Raw genomic sequence first — 26,245 nt, 5'->3', positions numbered from 1 at the left:
CTCCTCTGCTGACAGGATTTCCTCCGAGGAAGAATCCCTTTGGGGTCGTACCCGAGACATTGGAGATCCTTGTTGGGATGGTTGAGGGTCAGATTGGCTTGTTGGTTCTTCAGATCCAGTTTGTCCCTGCGCTGCTATCGTTGCGAGAACCTGCTTAGGCTGGGCGGAGTCGACTTCAGGCTGATCACTGTATCCGTATTCCCTTATCTTGCGAACGAAGTCATCAGACTCCATGGAGGGGGTATCACCGGAAATTGGGCTCAGGTTGCCCAAAATCGACTCTTCAACCGGAGTCTCGCTCTCTCCGACAAGCTCAGCCTGATCCGGATCCGCGTTGTGTTCCGGTGCCTCTTCCTGCTCAGGACCAGCTCCGTCTTCTTGAGGGGCGGTTCCGGCGGTATGGGCCAAGAAGTGTACGAAGTGGCACCTCTGCTTTTCTAACACTGGGAGACCCAGCGGATCTCGCATTGGTCTTCCACCTTTGTTTCCTGCTCAGGGGCGGATTGGGTGGGCTTTGAAATTTCCAGATCCAAGGCGGAATCTTCCTTGGGAAGCTCCTGCGTCTTAGATCGGATCTTCGCGACAGCGTCCAGCTCTGCGGCGGTCGCGTCTGCGTTACTCACCAGTGGGTTTCCGTCGGAATCGACGGTCTCCCCGATGAAGATGTGTATGCCGCCAATTGGGACGATGGAGAGCTTGACGGGGTTTGTCCTAGCCGGAATCCAGCACTCATCCGGAGGGACGATCGGCAGATTCCCGGCGTAAAGGACGCGTCCCACAGCGATGGTGTCGTCGTAGCTTCCCATGGCGGAACCCTCCCGGTTCCGGCCTCCAGACGCCACAGGCCCCACGGTGGGCGCCAACTGTCGTTGCCTAATCGACGGTACCCCGGAGGAGGGATCCTCACGAGGGGGAGAAGAAGTAGGGGCCATAGGGCGGAGTGCTCTCGGGACGGTGGTACGCGATTTACCCGGCCTTCGGAACACGCACGATGACGGGGCCTCACGTCGCTTGTCTGGAATTATCTAGGCGCTTTCGCGTTGTTACAATGAGTTGTGGTTGTGCCTCTAGGGCTCCCGGGATCCGGCTTATAAAGGCGCACGGATCTAGGGTTTACATGGAGAGTCCTAGCCGGATTACAGATTGCCTAGCTACGGTACAATATCTTGCCGCGCACGTCACGGATCCGCCTTCCACACACGTCGTACTGGATCCGGGTTCCTCATGGGCCCTCACGGATCCGGCTTACTGATCCTGGGCTGGACTTCCTCCTTCATGATCAACAACAACTGGGCCGCCCGATGGGCCACATGCCTCATCACCGTCTGTGGGCCACCCGGGCTTGCCGGATCTAGGCACTGTCGATGGTACACCCATGAAGTATACCCACAACAAGTTGCATTAGAGGGATTTATGTCGGAGACCGATGAACTAACTGCTATGGTGCGACATTTATGTCTTAATGATTCCTATAATTGCTTATGAAAATGGCTCTAGGACCCATCATAAGGGGTGTATTTGCTCATATCTATTGTTGGACCTAATCTAGGCTCCGACCTAAACGAATGAAACTTGACAAGATATTCACCATGTTGTGTAGAAATCTAAATGTTATGTAAATCTACGTCGTCCTTGGGAACGCTTGTCACATATAAGTTCACATACACATACTTGAGCTTGTCCTCTTGCTGCATAGAGAATTGGGCTTTCTCTCATTGAGAGAATTTACTTGTTTTTATTTTAGTTTCAGTACTTTATTTTATTGCAAACTACAAACCGAAAACACCAAAACTACTGCACCCTTTAATTTTTTTACTTATCAAACTTACTAACCAATACCTTCAGCTCCTCGTGGGTTCGATAACCTTTCTTATTGAAAAATACTACAATTGACCTCCTGCACTTGGGAGCCATCAAACATGCACATCATTCAGCACCAACCAGCAACATGCGGCCACATATATACTAATTCCTCTACTCAGATATGCGACATGTTCAAAAATCATAGCTAGCTAGGGTATGAAGAACTCATCGCTATTGGAGAAGAAGCAATCAATGAGCTAGAAGATGCGGAAGACCACTTACCGCTGCCGTCCAGCAGCTACCGAGTTAGATCCACCGCTTACCTGCTTGTTGGTGAAGCTCCTTGCTGGGGCAGGGATCTCGAAGGGCGAAATGGTCTTGCGATTTTCGGCGGTGAGGTGATATTAAGGGTTCGAAGGGGGTGGGGGGGGGGGGGAGTGACAAAATTTCTCCCGCCATCTATTCAGGGACTTGTGGGTTATAGTGATTCCTGGAAAACCACAGTTTTTTTTTAGCATAAGGGAAAACCACAGCTTGAGAGAGCAGCGAGAACATGAAGTCATCAGATTGATGGGCCCTGGCCCGATTGCATTCTTGCCGGGGGAGGGCCTTCTCCGAAACCGTCACTACCGCGGGCCTCGGCGGGAAGCAAGCGACAAACCCGGGGGAAAGGGCCAGTTTCTGTGATGAGAGGGACTCCGGAGGGGACCTGGGCCGGGAGGTGCGAATATTCCGACCTCCCAGCGCTAGAGATTGCAGAGGTCGCACAGAGACGTCCTCTTCTTCCCCACGGGAGAGGAAGATCCTGTCGGATTCGGCAACCTCCTCCCCTCCCATCCTCCAAATCTTCTACCCTTTCTCCCCAACTCTCCCTTCCTGTTCTCCATTTCTGTCGGAGGGAGGTGGAGGAGGAGGAATCGCGCGCTGTAGGTAGAAGTAGTTCGGGAGGTCGCCGCGGCCCGGCAGCTTCCCAGTGCCAAGGTGCTCATCTGATCTCTCTGTTCAGCGGGTCCATCCGCGTTCATTTACCAGTAAAAGAATCTTAAGCTTGTGCTAGACCTGCTAATAATCCTACCTTTGGGCATTTGGGGCAAGCATCAGAATTTGCTGTAACTTCTTAGAGAACCGCCGTTCGATTTTGGGGGTTGCATTTTTTCAGCATATTCTGCAGTTGCGGAATGATGTCGAGCTACCGATGAGCAGTGCTCCGTCTATATCGAAGAAAAATAATTCCTCTGCTTGGCTGCCGTAGATTATCATTTCTTTTCCGCCCGTTGTTGCTAACATAGGATGGTTAGACGTGTCGATACCTCAATCGCTGTTGGTTTCCTACCCTCCTGTTAGGAGTGGTGTGGAGTGAGCCACCGAAGTGATCAGTGTTGTCCTGTTTGTAAACTGTAGGCGAACAACTCGGTAGCTTGGACCTAATCCATGAACCCCGTCAAGTTTAACCGTGTTTGCATTATGTTGAACTCTGTGTGGTGCTTATGTTGAGGCCTTGAATGATGAAAATATGTTACTTGCGTACTCTACACAACACTTATTATGGATTGGAGGGAGTACTTCTTTGTCTTGTGTAGACTAGGCTTTGCTCCTGCCTCTTAAACAACATCTCCCCTGAACCCAACTCTTTTGCCCGCAGGAAAATTGTCTGTTCTGCTTACACACCGGATAAAATAAATGGGAGTTCAGACAGACCGAAGACCTTCTGGGGGTCTGGATGGCCTCTACGGGGTACAACTTGCGGGCCGGTCACCGTACAGTGACGATGAAGCTGTCAAAACAAGCATTATGGATGCGTCAACTAGGGAGCAGCAGGAGGGCGTCGGCTCGACTCGAAGTTTGCAAATCAGGTAGGGCTTTGGAGCCATCATTATGAGCCCCATCCAGAAAACTGTTAATTTCACCTACGAAATAGTTGTGCATTACTTAATGCTTTGTCTTGTAACTGCAGGCAACTCTGGCAACAAAGACCCCCATGCCTGAAGCCTATTCACTGTAGTCTCTCATGTATGGTCAACAAATTACATCATCCAGACAAATCAATATAGTATCTCGTTTGGTAACTTAACTGCTTTATTATTATTATTTTGAACCAGGTGATAAACATGTAGGTGAAACTATTGCTAATGTTGTCACATCGCTTCCTTTCATTGTTCTTGGACTGCAGACACCAAGGCAAGTGCATCTCTGAACCACTAAGTTGCTTCTTTAAAGGTTGCCTTCTTATTGCATTTTGGATGACCATATTTGAACTAACAGTCGTGTGCCAGTTCTGCAGAAAGACCTTGAATACTGCACTTTATGCTAACTCACTAATAGGAGTTGGAGTTGCATCTAGCTTGTATCATACTTCAAGAGGGGAAATTAGAAAATACATGCGCTGGGCAGACTACACAATGATTGCCACTACAACACTAGTAAGTAAGATATGTTTATAGAATAATAGTAAAAAGTAATTTATGCTCTCTTTATAGATGCATATTCAGCAAGAGAAACTGTGAAATGTATATAACCAAACTCCATTTGTTCATTCTGCTTAATAACTAAAGCTTTCAGCATTATTCCAATCTCATAAAATTTTGATCTAATGAACTACTACTTGAATATTACAAAGTTTGCATGTGACAACCTGCTTAACGTTTGTAAATTGATTTATAGCTTATATACTTTTAAACCTTGCTATTTTTAGTGTTATTTTTTGAGTTCATGACTGTAACTTCTTATGTGAAGTATTTGATCTTCTGTTTATTTTAACAAGCCATGTTTCACACAGTGTTTAACAAGAGCGCTTCGCAATGAGCATCCAAAATTACTAATGGCAGCATCAACATTGCTCCTACCATTCCAGCCCTTAATGGTCACAGCCATCCACACTGGGATGATGGAGGCAAGTATTCTTCTAAGCTTCTGCAATGCTACTTTGAGGGCAATAGACCAAGTTGGGAGGATTTATTTCTTCAGTTCTTAACATATCCATCTATGATCTTTCCCTCGAAATGACCTACAAGTGTTCTATTTTGCCTCAGGTTTCATTTGCAAAACGAGCATCTACAGAGCCAGAGCTCAAGACGGCTCATAATCTGCACAGGATGTCATCTCTGCTTGGTGGTGCGCTATTCATAGCAGATGATGTCTTCCCGGAGACCCCCTATATCCACGCAGCATGGCATCTAGCTGCAGCGTTGGGTGTCTGCACATGCAACAAGCTTCTTGAATGATGATATATGAAGGTGACATTTTCTTGCCACCCGGCAAATATGCCATCAACAAACTGTTGGTAGCAATCCATCAACCATTCGACATTGTTCATTGCACATTGCATAGGTGATCATTTTACATTTAGCCGAGAAAATTTGGGTAATTACTAGGAGTATAGTGTTCTCCGTAGTGAGACAAGCTAGGTACCAGTTTGTCCTTGTATTTTCTGTAGATGATATATTGTACTTGTTCCACATATTGTGATGAAATGTATATGTATTTTGTACTTACGTTATTTACTGTTGTTATATTTCAATATACTGGACGCAATTTGGTTGTTGACATTTCTCTTTCTGCTCATTACCTTCAGTCGAGTTTTTTCTTCTTTTGATGAGAAGAAAGAAAATTAAGAAAAACTTCTTAAAGCATACATGTGAAGGGCGGGCCTGGGGCAGTGGTAGAGTATCTCCACTTGTGTCCTGGAGGTCTTGTGTTCGAATCAGCCTCCTTGCATAACGAAATGCAAGGGAAAGGCTGCCTAGAAATACCCTTCCCTAGACCCCACAATGTGTGGGAGCTTTGGTACGCCTTCTTAAAGCAGACATGTCAAGGCTTGTGTTCTATTGTTAAACATCGATGGAGTATCACTCAAATGAATTCCCAAGTCAGCGATGCACCTGCTTAGAAGAAAACAAGTGCATCTCTGTGCCATGCCTACATTATTAACTTTTGGAGTTGGCATTTAGGATATTTAGAGTAAAGGTCTCCAGTACTAATATTGATATATCTGGTGCACTCCTCTTATTACGATTTTCTGAGGTTACTAAATCCAATTGTATGAAGTATCACCGAGGTTGAATTTCCACAAATTTCCATTGATTTAGCTGACATGTAAAGCATTCATATGAGGCAGTGGTTGGGAATATCAAGTGTTTTACCGTCAGGTCCATAGCTTACAGTGGTTCAAAACATACTAGTTTCTGTTTTAATGAAAACTTTGATTATATATGATGTGTTTCTGTGGAGCATTTTTTTGTGCTAAATTAATATTGAGGAATAGGGAATGTCTACTTCACGTTTTAAGCATGTGACAAAGCATCTTAATGCATTGGAGCCAGGAGTGTATGCTAACCGAGCTGAGGTGTATCAGCGTATGATCAGCAGTAAAAGATAAGGGAGGCAAAAGGAGAATAATAAAACCCGGGTAGAATTCAGAACCTGATTTCTTCAGCAATTGTTTCTTGTAGATATGTCAAGGAAAACTATTACTACTTGTGTGTGCAAGTTTCTTATCTCTTCAGTGTTCTGAATGTGAAGATTCATATGAAAATATGATGATGCAATTTGCCATTTCCATTTTGCTCGACAAACTATATGTAAGGCATCATATTGTATTAATATTTCAACAACTCCCTTGAGAATAGTTTATCTTAGCTCCATAGGACCATAGCTCCTCTTGTTGCAAAGCTATTACAATTGCATTCTTGTACACCTGGAGTTGTTCATTGCAGTTAAAAATCATGCATGTTTTAATGAACAAATGATGAATATAAATAAGCAGGCAAACCAAGTAGTGAACCAAACACTGTCCGAATCTTGTATCCGTTCAGGCATGGTTCCTTTTTTTTTTGAAAGGAACACCACAGCATTCCATTACGATAACATGCTGGAAACATCCCCAGCAACAACGTCTTTTACAAATTCAGGGAATTGGCCAAGCCAAGTCTCGTAGTGGCCAACTTCCATGGTTACACCATGCGCAGCTAAAGAGTGCGCAGCACCATTACAAGCCCGTGGACAAAATACAACTTTTACATCGTTGAAACCAACACGCAGATGGAATTTTATCTCTCTAAACATGGAAGCTAGAGAAGACAGATTATAATCATCAGTAGTAACAGCCTGCTTCAGCAGGCAACCCATCTGCGAGGCGATGATTGCTGCATGTAGCATAGTTTGCGCTTCAGCATGTAGAGCATCTGAAACATACTCCAGGTTGCCTGCTCCAGCAGCAATCAGATTACCCTCTGTGTTGCGGATCGTGAAGCCCCATCCTCCTGTATGAGATGTCTTTCTGAAGGATCCATCTGTATTGATCTTCAAAATGCCATCCGGGGGAGGAGACCATCTTTGGGCCTTCACACAGCTCATCTCCTTGGGCTTTTGTTTATCCTTCATACAATTCAAAAAATGAAAGTTAATAGAAGAGCAAATATCATAATAACCTCTAATTACTTCTCCTCTATTTGCCCTATTCCTCTGTTGCCACCAAATCCAAAGTAACAAGATTACTCTTAGGCAAACTTCCTCATTCAGCTTTAGAATTTCTTCACAGAAGCTTAAAGCATCCGGACATGATAAAAGTTTAAGCCTGATATGATCTAGTTGGGCTAAACTCCACAGTCCTTTAACCTTCTTACATTTCAGAAAACAATGACCTCCATCCTCATCCATTCTGTAGCATAAGGGACAACGAGTATCTAATACCATACCTCTCCTTTGTAGTTTCATTCGGAGGGGCAGGCTGTAGTTTGCAACTCGCCATAGAAAATGCAGGACTTTATTTGGTAAAGGCAACCTCCATATTTTCTTCCAAGTACAGCTCATGCGACCTTCCTCTGCATAGGATGAGGATGTTAGTCCAGAAGAAGATTCTCTTGCTTTTTTATCAACGGCCACCCTGTAAGCAGATTTAACAGAGAAAATGCCTTTTTTATCATAATGCCAAGCAATAAAATCACCTGTGTGTTCATATATGGGGATTTGGAGGATAAGTTCAGCATCTTCGGGAGCGAAGGTTTGTTGGACCAAGTCTGTATCCCAAGTGTTGGTGGTCGGATTTATCAGCTCCGATACCTTGTAAACCTGATGTCTTCCTTTTTGAGATATAAGTTTTCGTGTGCTTCCTCTTGGGATCCATGGGTCTGTCCAGATGTTGATCGTGTCTCCATCACCTACTCTCCAAATAATTCCCTCCTTTAATAGTTGAATTCCCTTCAAAATGCTTCTCCATGCATATGATATACCAGGTTCTGGAGTAGCATGCAACATTGAGTTACCTGGGAAGTATTTTGCTGCAGGAGGAAGGGTTCTGAAGGAGTCTCCATGCTTGTTTTGCAAGCATGGCCAGGTTGAAAGCGTGAAGATCTCTAAAACCCAACCCCACAATGCTTTTTGGTTTTGAGAGATTTTCCCAACTCACCCAGTGTATCTTGTTTATTTTGTCCATCTGATTCCACCAGAACTGGGCTATCATGGAGCTGATCTCATCGCATAGTGATTTGGTTAGATCAAAGCAAGCCATTGCATAAACTGGAATGGCTTGTGCTACTGCTTTAATAAGAATCTCTTTCCCCGCTTTAGAGAGAAGTTTCTCCTTCCAGCCCTGGATTCTCCTCCAAACCTTCTCTTTTAAATATTCAAAAGTTTTCTTTTTTGATTTACCAACATAGGTCGGGAGGCCTAAATATTTACCAGAGAGTCCTTCCCGTGAAATGTTCAGTATACCCTTCATTTCATCCCTGCATTTCTTGTTTGTGTTTTTACTGAAGAGGATTGTTGATTTGTCCTTGTTAACCATCTGTCCCGAGCAAGCTTCGTATTTTTCTAGGATGCGGTTAACCTCCTGAGCATTATTGGCGTTTGCTTCCAGTAATAGTAAAGAATCATCTGCGAAGAGTAAGTGATTCACACTTGGAGCTGCCCTACATACCTTGATTCCTTTCAGCCTTCCGTCTATCTCTGCATCATGTAACATGGCTGAGAATCCTTCAACACATATTAGAAAAAGGTAAGGGGACAAGGGGTCCCCTTGGCGCAGGCCTCTCTGAGGGGTAATGATATCTGTAGCATCTCCGTTTACTTTGATTTGATATCTAACTGAAGTAATGCATTTCATAATCAGTTTAATCCAGCCCATGTCGAAGCCCATCTTGATCATCATATCATGTAAAAATTTCCACTCAACTCTATCGTATGCCTTACTAATATCTAGTTTTAGTGCAGCATAGCCTACCGCTCCAGTGCTTCTTCTTTGTAGATAATGTGTTAGTTCATACGCCAACAAGATATTATCTGAAATAATCCTCCCCGGCACGAATGCACTCTGGTTTGGGGATATGATGTCAGGAAGAATTATCTTTAATCTGTTAGAGATAACCTTGAAGATTACTTTGTATAGGACGTTGCAGAGACTGATAGGCCTTAGATCTTTTAATTTCACAGGGTTTGACGTCTTTGGAACTAATACCACCATTGTATCATTCCAGCCTTCAGGGATATCACCCCCCTTTAACACGTTTAGTACCTCTGCAGTAACTTGATCTCCAACTGTGGACCAGAAGTGCTTGTAAAAGATAGATGGCATACCATCAGGGCCTGGAGCCTTGAGATCTCCAATATTGAACATGGCATTCCTCACTTCCTCTTCTGTATACTCAGCACACAATATATTATTCATATCTTTGGTGACCTTGGGGTGAACTGCGCGCATGATTTCCTCACTATCTTGTTCAGCCGTCGAGGAGAACATATTGAAGAAGTAGGCTGCAACATGTTCCTTAAGTTGTTGTTGTCCTTCCACCCAGCTTCCGTCGTCCTTCTTTAGTTTCTTTATGGTATTCCTCTTTCTCCTCTCAGAGGCAAAAGCATGAAAAAACGTTGTATTCCTATCCCCTGATTGCAACCACTTGACATGTGCCCTTTGTTTCCAAAAGGTGTCTCTTTGTTGTTCCATTCGGTCCAATTTCTCCCTTAGAAGTAATTCTCTTGATACATTTTCTTGTGTAATACTCCCCCTTCTCACATCTTCCAACTCGCGTTTTGCTTGTTTTATTCTCTTCTCCAGATCTCCCAAGATATTATGGTCCCAGTCTTTCAGATCTTGTGCCACACGTTTAATTCTTTCTGAAGTTGTGTTCTGCCCTCGAATAGCTGACGTGGACCAAGCATTTTGGACTATTGATTTACATTCCTCCTCTTGAAGCCATTTGGCTTCAAACCGAAAACTGTTCACACCTCTAGCTCTGAAATTTCTTCTATCACCGTCTAAAATGATGGTGATTGGTCGGTGATCAGAGTGCCTCGGGTTTCCATTAACAACTTTGCATGATGGAAACCGCATGCACCAGTCTTGGTTGCCCACAGCACGATCTAACCTCTCCTTGACATAGCTACTTGCTAGGTGGCTGTGATTTCTCCATGTGAATTTGTCTCCGATGAATCCCAAGTCTCTCAGTCCACAATCTGCTAATGCTGACCTGAATCTTCCCATTAAATTTTGTGCCCGTGGCAGGCCTCCTCTCTTCTCGTGGCTGTAAAGGATTTCGTTGAAATCTCCCGCGCAGAGCCAGGGAAGATTCGCCTGCTCATTTAATATTCTTAGTAGTTTCCATGTCTTCTCCTTTTTTTCTGTTGATGGTTCTCCATATATTCCAGTGAATCTCCACCGAAAGCCATCCTCCTCCACCACTTCCACGTCAATATGATAACGTGAGAAGTTACGAAGTTCGATATTCACTTCCTTTTTCCAGAACAAAGCAAGGCCTCCACTCTTACCGTCACAATCTTTTACAAACATGTTACTCATGCCCAACATCCATTTGAATCTCTCCATTCTCTTCCCATCCAGTTTAGTTTCAGATAGGAACAAGATATCAGGGTCCTCCTTCTTCTGGATATCCAGAAGACCATTAACCGCCGGGCCGTTCCCCAACCCCCGGCAGTTAAAAGCTGAAATTATCATTGGGCCCCGCGGGATTGGTCCGCCAATCCCGCTTTCAGCTCAGATTCGGATTTTTCCCTAGCTTCATTGTCTTTATTACTTCCATCCGCACACACCCCTGCACCAGCCACCTCTACTGCCTCTGTTGTCGTCAATTTACGTTTTTTACTTCCATTTAGGTCTTCATCAATATCCATTTCTTCAGGGGCCCTCTTCTTTGCTTCTGCACCAGCTATGGTCTTCTCTTTCCTACCCTTCGATTTATCTAGTTCTCTTATTTTGATTTGCCTCCCCTTCTTATTGTTTTTTGGAACAGCCTCTTCACTCAGACTTCCTTTCATTTCTCCCTTACCTCTACTACTTACCCCCGACTCCTTTTTCTCATTATCATGGTTCCTGGTGGCAACCAAACATGGTCATGAGTGTGATGCGTGCCTGATCAGGCAATTTTTCCAACAAACTCAGATACTCTCAGGCGTGAAAAATGGTCAGGCATGTTGCTCAGGGTGGCAACTAAACGGCCCGATAACCGTTGTGTCTGTAAATGTCTGCTCGAAGTTCTTAAAATTTAAAGAACATCGGTCTGCAAATATCGACGAGTGGATTCCTTTTACAGAACTAGGTTAGGAACGGGCTCGTTCTCCGTAAATTTACCGTAGAATGGTGTTTTGCCTCATTTCCGTTGTATTTAGAGAACTACACAAAAATTTGAAAATAAGTTACTACTTCAAGGAATCTGGTAAAATGGCGTTTTGCCTCATTTCCGCTGTATTTCAGAAATTGAGGTATTTTAAGAAATTTGGTACTGTAGTTGAAAGCGGCAAAGCGCTGTGCACCTGGGCGTATTTCCTTTGATACGTCTGTCGGACGTAGAAAGCGTCACTCTGAACTACGTATTCAAACTAGCAGATGGCCCATCTCTCCCGCTTCTCGCCTCCGGCACGAACCCACCCACACACACCGGAAAAGCCCGTCCACAACCGCCGCCGCGTGTCATGTTCTCACCTGCCGCCGCCATGCTCCCGGCCGCTCTCCTCTCGCCGCCGCGCTGCCTGCCCGTCGCCCCTCTCCGCTGCCACGCCGCAACCCACCAGCCGGCCGTCTCCCGCGGCCTGCTCCTCCGCGGCGCCGGCTCCCCCGTCGTCAAGCGCCTCCCAGCCGGCGACTGGCTCCTCTGGTACAACTCCGGCGCGCGCGTCGCGCTCGCCACCTCCCCCGACGGCCTGCGCTGGAGCGCCCCCGTCGCGCCCGACCCGCTGCTGCCCTCCACCGACTGGTGGGTGTTCGACACCGCCGTCATCCGCCCCGCCGACGTCCTCGTCATCTCCGGCCCCGACGCGTCGTCCCGCCGCTTTCCGTCCTCCGCCGTGTACTGGCTCTACTACACCGGCTCCAACGACGAGCGCTTCGCGTGCCCGTTCCCCGCCGCGGACGTCGCCGCGCTGCCGGGCCTCGCCATCAGCCAGGACGGCCGCCACTGGGCGCGCATCGAGGGGGCCCACCACACCGGCGCGCTCCTCGGCGTCGGGGAGGACCACCCTCAGGGGTGGGAGAAGCGCTGCGCGGCGGCTCCCAAGGTGGTGATGCACGCCGAGGGGGACCTCAGGATGTACTACCACTCGTTCGACGAAATGGCGCAGAGGCACGCGATCGCGGTGGCGAGGTCCAGGGACGGTATCCGGTGGACGAGGGTGGGGAAGGTGCTCGAGGGCGGCGGACCCGGGTCGTTCGACGAAGGCGGGGTGCGGCAGGGGCATGTTGTCCGTGACCGTGCCGCTGGTCGGTACATCATGGTGTACGAGGGTTCGGACATGAGTGGCCGGGTGAGCATTGGGATGGCTGTGTCAGAGGACGGGTTGAAGGATTGGAGGCGGTGCAGTGAGTGGCCAATGCTGCACCCATCGGAGGAGGATGACGAGTGGGATGCTGCTGGGGTCGGCTCCCCGTGCCTGGTGCAAATGGATGGGCCGTATGATTGGAGACTGTATTACATGGGCGTAGGGAAGGATGGCGAGGCTGCAATTGGGATGGCATATTCAGAGGGTCAGGGTCTTCCCAGGTTTGACAAGTGTGATGCTCTTCTCATGTAAGGTGAGGAGTCTTGTGTATGTTTCACTGAATGTTGATGCTCAACTTCTGGATGGCTCATCTCATAATTCTGATCATGATACAAAAAAAAAATGATTTGATTTCTCGATTCATCCTTCTTCAGTGCTTTTTGACAGTAATGTAATTCTACTGCTCTTCATTTCCTAATTGTACTGCTCTTCATCCCACTTCAGTCAACTATATACAGTATAGTAATAAGGACCCTCTATCAGAGTACATTAGAGAAGCAATGATGTTTAGCAAAATAGTAATTGTATGCTCAGACCTGAACCGTGACCGACACCAGATGAGACATGTCTGGACACTGATTGTATATTCTGCCTAATAAAGTTTTACTATCAATTGTTTGAAAAGGTTTACCACCATATTAGCTAGAGAATATCTTGATGATCACAGGTGGATCTAGAATTTATAGTATGTAGGGGTGGATCTGACAATGATGATAAAGTGTGTCATTCTATAATTGTCCTGCAAGGAGCCCACCGCGCTACAAGCGATCATGATAATGTCCATGGATTCCAGAACTATCCAGATGATTAATTGCCTTTACAACTTACAAATTACCTTCTCATGAAATGATAGTGCATAAAAATCTCCTAGAGGTAAGCTAAAACTCAGTTGACTGGAACTATATGCAGAAAGTGGAACAGTTCCACCACAGTATCAGTTAGCTTTCCGGTGCATTTTCTGTCCTGACGTCATACTTATTTGTTATATGTATCTATGTCTCTATGGCTCTGAGTTATCTGTGGCTAGAAAAAGGATAATGATCATGTCCAATCCATTCGCAGCTAACAAGATCAGGATATTAAAATCCCAAATGAATACACATACATATGTTCTATTAAATCAACCATTCAGCAAGGAAACTCGTATTTGAACAGTTCAATATATGTATATGTGTAAAATAGCGAGTTGGTTATTAAGAAACTCCACTTAGAACCATGGCTGATGCAGTTTCTATCAATCTGAACTTGTATCCACAATTTCACGTTGCTGCATGTATGCATATGGTTATGGTTTCTATTAATAGAAACAAAAAAAGTTCAACAAAAAAATGCATATGGATTTGATTTTGTACTTATCCAATCCATCTGCATCTGACAAGATGAAGATATTTACAATTCCAAAATAGTACAAACACATATCTTCTACTCCCTCCGTTCCTAGATATAGGGTGTATAGTTTTTGGCACGGAAATTAAGAAACGCACATTGCGGGCAAGTTACGCGAGTTTTGGGCAAAATTACCCCTGAATTGTTGCTTTGAGAAAATAGAGGAGTTTGCATGAGTTAATAAAATGCAATCGAATCCGTAAAAAAGTGTCCAAATGAGTGGTTATACGCAATACACCTTATTTTGGAGTTTTTTTCGGAAAAACTATACACCCTATATGGAACGGAGGGAGTATTATATACAGTAATTCAGGGACAAAACTCGTATTTGAACAGTTAGAACCAGGGCTTATGCAATGTCCACCAGCATTTGTACACTATTTGGGTAAGATAATCTGGTATATTGTCAATCTGAACTTGAATCTACACTTACATGCTGAAATGTATATGCATATGGAGGTGGTTTGTACTAGTGGAAATAGGAAAATAAAACCCTTTCAGACAAAAAAATTATATGCATATGATTTTGTAATTTTTTGTACATGCATAATGTATGCATTCTTGTAAGCTATCTAGTTATCCCTGTTTTTACGGGTTCCTTCTTACTTAGGATGGTGATAGATTCGATATGTGATATATCTGAAGAGAAGTGCATAGCATGGTAAGACCACAATCAGACTGAATTTTTATTATTCAACCTTGTTGTGTTCTACCTTTCAAGTTTTTAATAGTGTCATATGCACATTACACTGTCTGCAATATACAGCGAAGGTAAATACCAAGCACTCCCCTGGTAATTTGGAATAGTCAATAATGCTTTTAGTTAAATTAATATCTTATCGTCGTAGATATCGTGTTGTGCTAACTTTCAAGTGTTTAATAAATTAATAGTATCATATGCATTACAGTATCTGCAATATCAAATAAAGGTTAATACAAAACATAATGCTTTTAGTTGAACTAATATCTTATCGTATACATTTGTCGTGTGCCTGGCTGCTGAAGGTATACATTATCAGCTTCTCAGGATAACTTGTTGTTAGATGTATAATTATTGTGTTGTAGCTGTATAAATGTCTTAGTGAATTATTTTGTAGGAACTGTTTTATCATTTTTCATTTGTTGTTTTATGTTATGCTACTTAGTATTTGCTCATTCTCTTGCACAGGAAGCTAGAGCTGTTACCTTTTATATTGCTAGCGACCTTCCAGCTTGAAATAAAACTAACTATGTAGTAACGCTAACTTTGTGCATTTGCTAGTATGGTTGAAGTACCCAGAAATTTCAATGAGTTCTTGTCTGTTGTTGCTAGTACCATCCTATATTGGTTATTGGTATCGGTCCATAGCCTATTAACTAACATGGCTAGATGCCAGCATCAATTTTCTCACTGATCAATTCTTGATCCTGGTATGCATATCATTTTTTTACAAGTTACATATCATGGTAGAAAAGGTTATTAACAATGGTATTCGACGAAATAGATGTCTGTGCTGAAAATCGACTATTTTGGACTTTTAGTAATTGTCGTATAAAGGTTTGCATAATATCATGGCAGTTTATCTGAGAGTGGATTTTTCAATTGCCTTATTTGCCATTGATACCTGTACCCTGCAATGTCTTTCTTTATACTAGGTGTATTTGAAAGAGGAAATTCCATTGAATACCCACACGTCACACACTTGTACAAACCTATAGGTTTTGTTATCACAGTATTTTGAAATTTTACTTACTCTGTAAGGTTGAAAATATACTATTTTTAGTTACTTTTGGTATGTAATCCTGAACTGGCAATCTCTAATCTGATTGCAAATAATGCTTTCTCCAATCTGATTGCAAATTAATGCTTACAACTCGATTGAATCGCCATAGCTTCAGAGCAGTAGACTTTCAGTGTCTAATTATCCATATTAAGACCTCCTTCATGATGTGTGCAATTTAGCAATTTCGTCATGATAACAGTTGTTAGTTGGCCCTTATTTGAACTTAGGGTTAACTCCTAGCTATATGCCACAGAAACTTTGTAAAATTCGTCATTGTCTCATTCACAAGTTTGTTTCAGGCCAGCGTGTTAGTTAGACAGTGAGTGGCATAAAAAGGATGCGGTAAACAACTGCTTCCCAGCAGATCCCCAAGCTTTCTTTTCAGGGACGCAACCATGGTGTGAAACAATTAGTACAATCTTCCACTAGCACATGAGGTTGATCTGTTTTTAAAAGCCATGTGCAGATGGAAGAACCTGCACCACTTTCCTGAATAATGCAATGTTACATAGTTATTTCGATGGGGTCATGGATGTCCTTACTTCCTTCGTTGTGAGGTAAGTGTTTCATCCCTCACCTGTCTTGTCCAGTTAGTATGTTCACATCTTCTTTACTCTACACAATGCCACCGTGCTGTTACAATGCAAATAAACTCTTTCGGTATGTCACAATGTTTTTTGTCATGTAGTAGCTTCAGTATCCTTTTTTCCCTGCCTCTTCGTTGTATTTGAGATGAGCTACTCCCCTATCATACTAGTATATTGGGCATTTATTTTAGGTTAAAAGTTCTCGTCTATTTCTCTTGAGTGAATAGTGCACCTCTTATATCGATGTGTTATATGTGTGCAGTATAACATGTATTGATCGATAATTTTGTTTTCTTCTCATTTTCCACTATTACTTAGTGTTTCCTCACACAGAACTGCCAATGAAGCTACTCCTGTAGTTTGATCTTAACCTTTCACTGCCCCAGTGGTCATCTTTGTGCCTTTTCATCTTTCATGCTTCCTGTAACTGTTCATCTTTTCGGTTTTAACTGATGATTTAATACCGAAATTATAGATTAATGTTAATTTTTATTGATGGTTTCTACATTTGCTCGACATAAAATTTTTGCGACCAACTGTTTTTTTGGAGTCAATTTGTTCATTTCTTGCAGCGTATCCAAATGGAGCGAAAAAAATAAATTGGACTTTCCTTTTACTGAGTAGCTCCTAAATCTCAGTGCTGGATTTGCCACCTTATTTTTTTTAAAACAATCATCCAAAATGACTCTGAGGGGACCGAAACTTGATCCACACAGTACGGGTCAATCATTCTGGGTTTGATACCAAAGCAAGGGAGACATGGCAACTTGGGCGTTGAGCTAACAACTGTGAAGTCCTTGGGTCATTAATTATAGTGTCTGCTATGGTCCTGGGTGCTACTCCTCACAGTAGCTAATTGTTTTGGTTCTTCTTACACCAATAAAAAAAAAGGTAGCAGAAAACAATATGGTTTATTTGCTGCATCCTCACAGTAGCTACTTATTTTACTACACATGAAGAGGGAAAACCGCAAACTGTTGAAGTAGTTGCAGACTTGTAGGCTTGTAGTTGTAGCCTTGATATGTTGTGCTCTTCTTATTTTAGTCTGACTTCGGATGATTCAATGGATTTTCTTGGAAGTCCTACCAAAGAAATATCTACAGAGTACCCCGTCCTAGAGCAATGTTGGTGGTTGGGATGGCAGCTCTGAGTTCACCATGCCGAGGATTCCGCTCCAGTAGTTGCTGCACTCTCCATCTCCGGAGACTTGGCTGCTGTGCTCTGCTTGGCCATTGCTGGACTCACCCCAGCATTCTGATGTATCATGCACGCTGGATCCATCAAGCAGCATGTCTGTGAAGCCAGCTGCGACACTGACCATCCCTGGGAACCATGGCTCCGCACAGCCAATGATTTCTCCTCCCCTCTCCTTGCCTTCCAGTCCTTGCACTTGCTGCTTGCTGATGAACTTCCACTCGTTTTCTTCGCCCTCCAGCTCATCACTTCTCTGGTTCCACATCGTGGAGTTGCTTTCAGACATTCCTAGGCTGGTGGTCTCTTTGTTTGGCACCATGGTACTGTTACTACCTATGAACGTCAGTGTAGAGGTAGGTGACTCCAAGTCTAGCTTTGCACCCTGCCATGCATGCAACATGCCGAGGCGTTGGGAAGCAGTTGAGTCAGGCGGGTTCGTTGGTTGCGCATGGACTGAAGTTGGTGTAGCTGTGCGCATCTTCGATTCTCGAGCTAGGCGCCCCTCAGCCTCAAGGCGGGCGCTCTCCCATTGGGCCATGTGGCTGAGGCTAGCTGCAGCCTTGGCTGATTTGACGTCTTCGGTGCCTATGAGAGCTCCATTGGTGGCTTTGTGGGTGACAGGGTCGATCCCCATCTTGGCCAGTCTCTTCTTGAGGTGGGTGTTCCAATAGTTCTTGATCTCGTTGTCAGTGCGCCTCGATAGATGTGTTGCAATTGCAGACCACCTGAAGAGTTGCAGGAAGCAAGTTTGTGAGCTGAGCATAGTGTATAGGAACACTTATTCTTGCATTAATACTGCTGGACAACAGAATGCACAGAATGCCAAAATTCTTTGTTGGGAGTGCAGAAATCAGGAGAATTGTGAATGCACGGAAGTTGGGTGGAAAGTGAGGTGACAGAATAAGAACGCAAATGCTTGGTGCATCCAACGTAATAAACTCTTGCAGGAAGATGCATGCGCAAAAGGAAGACAATACACTACGAAGGACGAGTTTGACTAATCAGTATTCACAAACAGAAGCACCGAATTCTTAAGTGTTTAAATATCAAACTTCAGATGACCCTTCATTGGCATCACATTGTCTTCCAATATTCTGGCATATAGATATATTATTCGTCTTCCATTTGCTTCCAGATGTGATGGAAGTGGATGCATATGCATGATTACTATGGACAGACAGCACTCTGACAGGATCAGACTCTGCACTTGATCTTAGCCACGAAAAGGAATGCAGGCAAGACATTAATGACAAAGCAACAAAAGGATCTTTACTACTTTGAAGGGAACTTAAGTGGATAACTGTGCTGTAACAATCTGGAGTAAAATGCATCACTGTTACAAACCTGTTACCAAGAAGAGCATGAAGCTGGATGATAGTCTGTTCTTCCTGCAAGCTGAACTTGCCCCTCTTGATGTCCGGCCTAAGGTAGTTGGTCCATCTCAATCTGCAACTCTTGCCGCACCTCTGCAAACCTGCAAGATGTTGGTTGAATTCCCACTAACTTCCATGGACGCCATTGTTCCGTTGCAGTACGATGAAATTCAAGCTTTTCTAGACTCACCGGCCTTGGAGGGCAATGCACGCCAGCTCCCATGTCCGTGCTCCTCGATGTGAGCAAGAAGCTTCTCGTCCTCCTCCGGCGTCCATGGACCTTTCTTTAGGCCGATCTTGTCACAGCATGGTGATCGCCCCATTGGAGTAGTGTAAGATGCTACCTTTCCGAAGCCAAGAACTGACGAGTGCAGTGGAGCTGACTGATAAATAGAGCAGGAGGAGAAGGTAAGTTGGAGCTATATATCATTAGCATGATAGGAAGGTGTCAGCACTGAATTCCCCATGCCTTATCATGACATAAATACCCTTTTGATGGTTTTATTTTGCTGCAAGTAGATGCACAGCTCCTTGCTGATCAACAGAATGGAAGGAAAGAGTAAGAAACAAGTGACTTCATCCTTGCTGCAAGAGTTTTGACTAAAAAAAGCTGAGAGTGAGTTTAGCATCCAGGTCCAATTGGTGTGGCCCATGAATTAAAAGCTGCAATAACTTCACGGTGACTGGACCCCCACGGAGACACCAATTCCAGGTTGGTGATAGGGTAAGGTAAGGGTAAAGGTTTTTTTTTTCCCTCGTTGTTGCAGTTCAAGGTCCTCATCTTTTGCTTGATTAGAGGGTGGGTCGTGTTGAAGTCATTTGGACTCAGCTTTGGACGTTTTGAGGAAATATAAGGGGGTGACCAAGTCGTAATGATCAGTTATTTTGCCCACTGACAAAGTTTGGCAAATCCTTTTTGTACGCTGTTTAGTAGGCAAGTAGAAACTACGCACTGAGTAATATGCAATGTCCACAAATGTTTGGAATCAATAATTTCTCTGGGAATGGGCCAATGAGGTGAGCAGCTACAGATGAAGTGGAAGTTGCTATAAGAAATGCCGTATGTACTGATATACACCTATCCTTCGATTTGAACTTATCTTCAATAATGTCACTAATTGCCTACGTATGGTTTCTATTTTCACCTGAAGTCTAAACTGGAGTAAATAATTGAAAGTACTACCCATAATAATAATAATAATAATTATTGAATAATACTACTACTAATAATAATAATAGTAGTAGAACCTAAAGCGAGAACATCTTATGCAGTATGGATGTCTTCTAGGGTACCAAATTCATTGCACTTGTGAGATGTCGGAGGTGTCAGATCATTGCAGTGTTGCCTTTTCAAATAAAGAAAGAAAGAAAGAGAAATGAATATGATTGCAGCCTCCGATGAACAGTTGTCGATACTGTTTGCAGATAATTCTCAGCTGAGTAGTATAAATGTATTTGGGAGGCTGTATTTTCTTCTCGAGGACCATATCATAAATTTATGATGCAGTGGACACAACCATACTAGATGTTGTAAATGAACAGAAAAACTTATATAAAACAAACGATTAAAGCATTGAACAATATAATAGAATTGAGTTGATATGCACAGTCTTAGTTTTAGCTTTCCTGTTTCACTTTTCTCTTGTAGCAGAAAGTGAAGAGTTTGGATGCCACCGAAATGCAGAAGGAAACTTTTCGCAAAAAGAAAAGAAAAGAAAAGAAAAGAAAAGAAAGAAACAAGTGCCAAAGATCTTTAGATTGTAGTTACAGCATTGGTTCATACTCTCAGATCTCTAGACCTCTTGATGGCACCAAACGGATGATGTAGCAAAATTACGTTTCCTTGAGGTACGTCTTGTGCAGCTCGGTATTTCGAATGGACAGCACTTCACTCATGTTTGTAGCAGAAGCTGTTCAAACTGCAAACCTGTTAACGTCCCCACTGATGTACTGGAAGCTCTTATACTGCTTTAGCTGTACCTCAATGTGAAGTGTGAGATACTCTTCAGAAAATAGTTTGATCTACCAACGTACTTTCTGGTCGGTACGGTTGCTTGCCTTTTCTTAGGGTAGTTCGGTTAAACGCTATGGAACCCATCTCCACTTCTTCGTTCGCTACCTGAATCCAAACAAATATACAAGTGCATCTTGCGACTGCGAGAACTTATTGTGCACTGGTAAGAGCATCTCTAGCAGAGCTCGTAGAAGGGGAAAAACTGGAAAAATAACCACCAGTTTACGGGTTCGAGCTGAAAAATGAGGCCGATCATTACCGTAAACAAGGCGAAACCGATTTTTTTTTTTTCGGGCCGAGACCGAAAACCCAAATCGGCATGTATTTGCCGGGGTCGCTCGAGCGAACCGAACGGTGGATCCATATCTAGGGTGTGCTGAAATTTCACCGGACGCAACTGCTCGCTCTCTCCCTCCTCGAGCCGCCACCACACTCCGCCGCCGCCGCACCGCCCAATTCGCCCGAGTCTGGCATCCCGGAGCTAGCGCAGGTCGCCCCGCACCCCGCCGCGGTTCCTCGCCCAGCTCCGGGTGCCGTCGCTGCCGCGCCGTCCGAATCGAGGATGAGCTCGGGCGACGAGTTCGTCGATGTCGATCTGTCGGATTCATCGAGCTCGGACGATTCCGACCTCGGCGAGCTGCTCCAGGACGACGAGGTGGAGGCCACCATCCTCCTTCTCTCCGTCAAGGAGCTGGAGGACCGCGCGAAGCTGCTGAATCGGATGCGCATGTCGGTGATGGCCGGAACCACATCCAAGGGAATCGTCTCCTCGGCCACGAGTAGCTGATGGAGGACTACTTCGCCGAGGTACCTACCTATCCGCCGCATCTATTCCGTAGGAGGTATTGCATGCGCCGTAGTTTGTTCGTCAAAATCATCAAGGCCTGCGAAGCCAATTCAAATTACTTCAAGCAATGTAGAAATGCCGCCGATGTGATGGGTTTCGGCCCGCTTCAAAAAATCTCCATGAGGGTGATTGCGTATGGCATCCCTGCGGATTACACCGACGAGTATCTTTGAATTGGCGAAGATACTACGTCGGAGTCGGTGCGTAGGTTTGCTGGCATGATTATGAAGTTGTTTGGGCCAACCTATCTCTGAGCTCCCAATGAGGATGACACAAAAAGATTGATGGAGATAAATGAGAAAAGAGGTTGGCCGGGCATGCTTGGTAGTCTTGATTGTATGCATTACACATGGAAGAATTGTTCCAAGGCATGGCATGGACAGTACTGTGGCAAGAGCAAAGATGCTACAATTGTACTTGAGACCGTTGCATCACAAGATTTGTGGGTTTTTTTTGTTTTTGGTTTGCCGGGAGCACTCAATGACATCAACGTGCTGCAAAGATCCCCTTTATTTGCGAAATTAGCTAATGGGGAAGCACCCACTTGCAATTACAAGGTCATGAACAATGAGTACACAATGGGATATTACCTAGCCGATGGCATCTATCCGGATTGGGCAACTTTTGTTAAGTCTGTGAAGGATCCCCAAGATAGAATAGATGATGAATTTGCCAAAGCTCAAGAGGTCGCAAGGATATTGAGAGAGCTTTTGGTGTTTTGCAAGCAAGGTTTGCCATTGTTCGTGGCCCAGCCCGGTTTTGGGACAAAAAAATCCTTGTCAACATCATGACATGGTGTGTGATTCTTCACAACATGATCATCGAGGATGAAAGAGAGTTAAGCTTGTCCTGCTTCTATGACAACGTTGGCACCCGAGTGGAACCCCAACGCAATCCGGATCGCATTGAAGCTCCTTGAAACGCATTGGCAGATTGAGAATGCCAGTACCCATACCCAGCTCGTTTATGATCTGAAAATGCACCACTAGCAGCGACATGGCCGTCGCCTTTGATCCTACCATTCCATTCATTTATTGACATGTATCATTGTTGAGACACTTGTTCATTTGTTCAATTTTTCGAGAATTGTTGTAATATGGTTGAGACATTTTTCATTTCTTCAATTTTCCCAAAACTGTTGTAATAATTTGGTTCAGGCTATTGTTTATGTGTTGTAATAATTTGGATAATTATTTGATTAATTATGATCGATTGTTGTATGTCTTGCATATGAATTCTGTGAAAAAATCCCGTCTTTACGGGTTCGGAAGCCGTTCTGCTTTACAGTTTTGGTTTACAGACTCTATTTCGACCCGTAAACAAGAGTTCGGTGAACTGAACTCCATACTCTAACACCTTTCAACATCTTAGCCGTTTCTTCGATGACCAGGGTTCAGGGTGCGTTTGGATTGTGCCTACAATGGCCCTACCAAAATTGGTTAGCCAATTTTTTTGGCGTGGGATTCTGCCGCCTATGGGCTGCCAAATTTTTGGCTAGAAGTAGTAAAGGAAAGAGCAAGCAGTCCATTGGCAGCCGAATAATTGGCAATGAACCAAACATGTGGAGGCTATTTGGCATCACCAATTTATTGGTAGGGTGAGCTGGGGCCACAAACCAAACAGACCCTAACTCTTTCCTTATGCTATGCATGCAATGGTCTAGGTCCAGATGCTAGGAAATGTCACCGTGAGAAATCAGAACAGCATGGATTACCTGAAACTTAATCATAGTAAAGCATAGGAAATGTCGCAAGTAAGGGTGTGTTTGGTAGACTGGGGGAGCTCAGATATTCTCTCCTCATCCCACTTTTACCCAGGAGATCTTGTTTGTTAGACCGGCTCGGCCCAACAGAGAAACTCCTAACCAATACGGAAAAGGGGTCGCAGCCCTGCCCACGAGCGAAGCTCAAATCGAGCTTCGCTCCTCATCCCGGCTCTGCTCGCCCGAAAACGCGCCCCGCGAGGCCGCAATTCAGCCCGAGCGCGCAGGGGTCACGCGCCCCCACCTTTTCTTCGTCCCCATTCTCCCCCATCTCTCTCCCTCCCCCGAGCCCGACCATGGCCAATCCCGTCGCCTCCATCTCTCTCCCTCCACCGAGCCACAGCACAGGCTCAGCAGGCGAGCCGCCATGGCCAATCCCGTCGCCTCCGGCCGCCCGACCAAGCAGCCGCGCCCGACCAAGCTCCTCCGCGTCCCCGTCCACGTCGGCGTCTTCCGATGCGGCGGCGGTGGCAACCGGCGCCGGCAACCGGCGCCGGCAGGAGGGGCGTGCTCGCGCTGGGCGAAGGGTTCATGGCCTCCGCGGCTGCTGGGCCCGGCCGGGGACGCCGGCGCGAGCACGCATGGCCAGCACGCGGGGATCCATGGCCAGCACGCATGGCCAGCACGCGGGGATCCATGGCCTCCACAGGCGAGCCGCCATGGCCCTCACCAGGCGCGGAGCAGGAGGGACTCCCTCACCGGCGGCGACGACTTCCCTCGCCGGCGACGGCTTCCCTCACCGGCGGCGACGACTTCCCTCGCCGGCGGCGTCGACTTCCCTCACCGGCGGCGACGACAGGACCCGATTGCTTTTTAGTTCTTCCCTCAGGGACCCGATTGCTTTGACTGTTTGTATTCAGGGACTAGATTGCTTTTTATTTTTGTATAGCACAGCTCAACTCATACGTGACAACCAAACAGCTTCTCAGCTGAGAAACTCTCAACACATCCGGTCTACCAAACAAGAGCAAAAATCTGAACTCACCATAGTTAAGATCAGCATAGTTGAGGGGAGAAAGACATTCTCAGCAGCCCCGGGCTACCAAACACGCCCTAAAGCCTGCAACTGTGGTGCCGTCAGTTTAACTACTGTGCCGTGATTTGTGCTGAGTTGTGACCATCTGACCTAATTACAATATTGGATGTTGACACTGGCTTCAGGTAACCATGTGCGTTTACTTTTCAAGAAATGTCAACGTCAACATGAAGAGTTGTCCCATGATTTGCCTAAACTATTTCAACACACTGTCAGCGACACAAGATTTAATGGTCGTGGCTAGTATAAGCATCCTGTAGGTACAACGCGGTTATTATTTCTGAACTTTTACCACATGCTGGACATACGGAGTACTTTCTCAAGTGTGAATGGTTCTTTCGTGCAAGCCTCTGCGAGCAGCTCCTGTCCTCATGCACTGTTTGTCCTTTTGAACGGGTCCTCCTGAAACACCACAGAACATACACACGAAAGACAGGATCATAATGCTACAAAAGCATACTTTTCTTCTTCTTTTTTCTTTTATTGTTACCATCAGTAACGGTTTTGGGAAATGCCGCTACCTCATCATTTTGCAGATCTATTGGGCCATCAAAGAGGAACAATCAATCAGCTGCCCGATGGTGTGTGTATTATCAGGTTTGTGATGAGATGGCTGCTATACACAAGTTAGCAACCATTGATAAAATTGTAGTACTAGTAATAATCGTAAAAATAATTTAGTATGATGCTCAGATCAAATACAATAATAATCATAAATGACCAATATCAACAAACACGCAAATTCCACAAGTGGACATCTGCAGTCGATCTCAACGGTTCGCCTCTGTTGGAGATTTGTGCATGTGTACTTTACAAATGCTCTAAAATAATACTATAATATAAGTAATAGTATCATCACTGACGTAAAAATAATGATTAATACATACGCAAAAGGTAGTGGGCGTAACAATATGGCGAGCTGTAACCTCGTTTTTTCGATTAAAAGTGTTTTATTACTTAAGAATTTAAGCAGAGTATACAAATGGAGGCTGAGCTACATGTAGGTTTTTATTTTCAAAAATTCAGAAATCATATTTTTAAGATTCAAAAAATTCTGATAAAAAATTCTTGATGTAGCCAATGATGAAATCTACAAACATGAAAATCTCAATGTGAAATTCTTAGTACTTTAGGCTACACAAAAATGACAAATGTGTGGATCTGAGAATAGTGAATAGTGCACATTTCAAAACTATGGAACTTGTCATTTTTGTGTAGTCTACAATACAAAGAATTTGACATTGAGACTTTGCACCTTTGTAGATTTCATCATTGTCTACATCGAGGCTTTTTTTCAGATTTTTTTTGAAACTTAAAACTATGATTTCCAAAATTTTATAAATAAAGGGCTACATGTAGCTCGGCCTCCGTTTGCAGTTTTCCTTACATCCGGCCTCTACATATCCAAGATGCACACAGCCACACACCCACCCACACGTAAAAGAGTAAATTCCAGTTTTTTACTTCCTAATTTTACATTTTTTACGAAATTACCCCATTTAGCAAGTTTTCATTCCAATTACCCCATTTAGCAAAAGTTATACCAACTTTTACCCCCCGTAAAATTTTGCTAGCGTTCTAGCAGTCGGAACCTGTGGTCAGGTAGTACAAAAACCTCTCCCTTCTCTTGTGTGCCCCCTTTCATTTCTCTCACAGTTGGTTAGGTTTACTTGAATAGTTGGATTCAGAGTAGATGAATCGGCCATGATTATTTTGATC

At 44.5% G+C, this 26,245-nt stretch overlaps 3 protein-coding genes and 1 long non-coding RNA gene across 5 annotated transcripts; 2 read left to right on the top strand and 2 right to left on the bottom strand.

Moving 5' to 3' along the window:
- Positions 1-2,527: 2,527 nt before the first annotated feature.
- LOC127301724 (uncharacterized) lies at positions 2,528-5,299 on the top strand. The gene is made up of 7 exons (XM_051331987.2): positions 2,528-2,784; positions 3,446-3,656; positions 3,758-3,813; positions 3,903-3,981; positions 4,085-4,223; positions 4,580-4,693; positions 4,833-5,299. Exons 2-7 carry the CDS (start codon positions 3,484-3,486, stop codon positions 5,022-5,024), a joined length of 753 nt encoding a protein of 250 aa, XP_051187947.1. The 5' UTR covers positions 2,528-2,784; positions 3,446-3,483; the 3' UTR covers positions 5,025-5,299.
- A 1,643-nt stretch (positions 5,300-6,942) lies between these two features.
- LOC127301723 (uncharacterized) lies at positions 6,943-8,075 on the bottom strand. 2 transcript variants are annotated; one of them, XR_011748340.1, is made up of 3 exons: positions 7,746-8,075; positions 7,497-7,622; positions 6,943-7,176 (listed from the first exon to the last, which is right to left on the bottom strand). It is a non-coding gene; the product is annotated as an uncharacterized lncRNA (long non-coding RNA). The 2 variants fall into 2 exon arrangements; XR_011748339.1 differs by lacking the exon at positions 6,943-7,176 and having other exon boundaries at positions 7,496-7,622.
- Positions 8,076-11,740: 3,665 nt separating this feature from the next.
- Positions 11,741-12,927, top strand: LOC127301719 (uncharacterized). Its single transcript, XM_051331984.2, has one exon. The coding sequence runs from the start codon at positions 11,743-11,745 to the stop codon at positions 12,814-12,816; it is 1,074 nt and encodes a 357-aa protein (XP_051187944.2). The 5' UTR covers positions 11,741-11,742; the 3' UTR covers positions 12,817-12,927.
- Positions 12,928-17,003: 4,076 nt separating this feature from the next.
- On the bottom strand, positions 17,004-19,448 carry LOC127301721 (transcription factor MYB16). Its single transcript, XM_051331985.2, has 3 exons — positions 19,058-19,448; positions 18,839-18,968; positions 17,004-18,219 (listed from the first exon to the last, which is right to left on the bottom strand). Exons 1-3 carry the CDS (start codon positions 19,188-19,190, stop codon positions 17,415-17,417), a joined length of 1,068 nt encoding a protein of 355 aa, XP_051187945.1. The 5' UTR covers positions 19,191-19,448; the 3' UTR covers positions 17,004-17,414.
- Positions 19,449-26,245: the final 6,797 nt, after the last annotated feature.

The sequence above is a fragment of the Lolium perenne genome, chromosome 7, assembly GCF_019359855.2.
Source record: "Lolium perenne isolate Kyuss_39 chromosome 7, Kyuss_2.0, whole genome shotgun sequence".
In the NCBI taxonomy this organism is placed as follows: domain Eukaryota; kingdom Viridiplantae; phylum Streptophyta; class Magnoliopsida; order Poales; family Poaceae; genus Lolium; species Lolium perenne.
The sequence above is the reverse complement of the archived record's forward strand: the minus strand, read 5'-3'. Positions and strand labels throughout refer to the sequence as shown.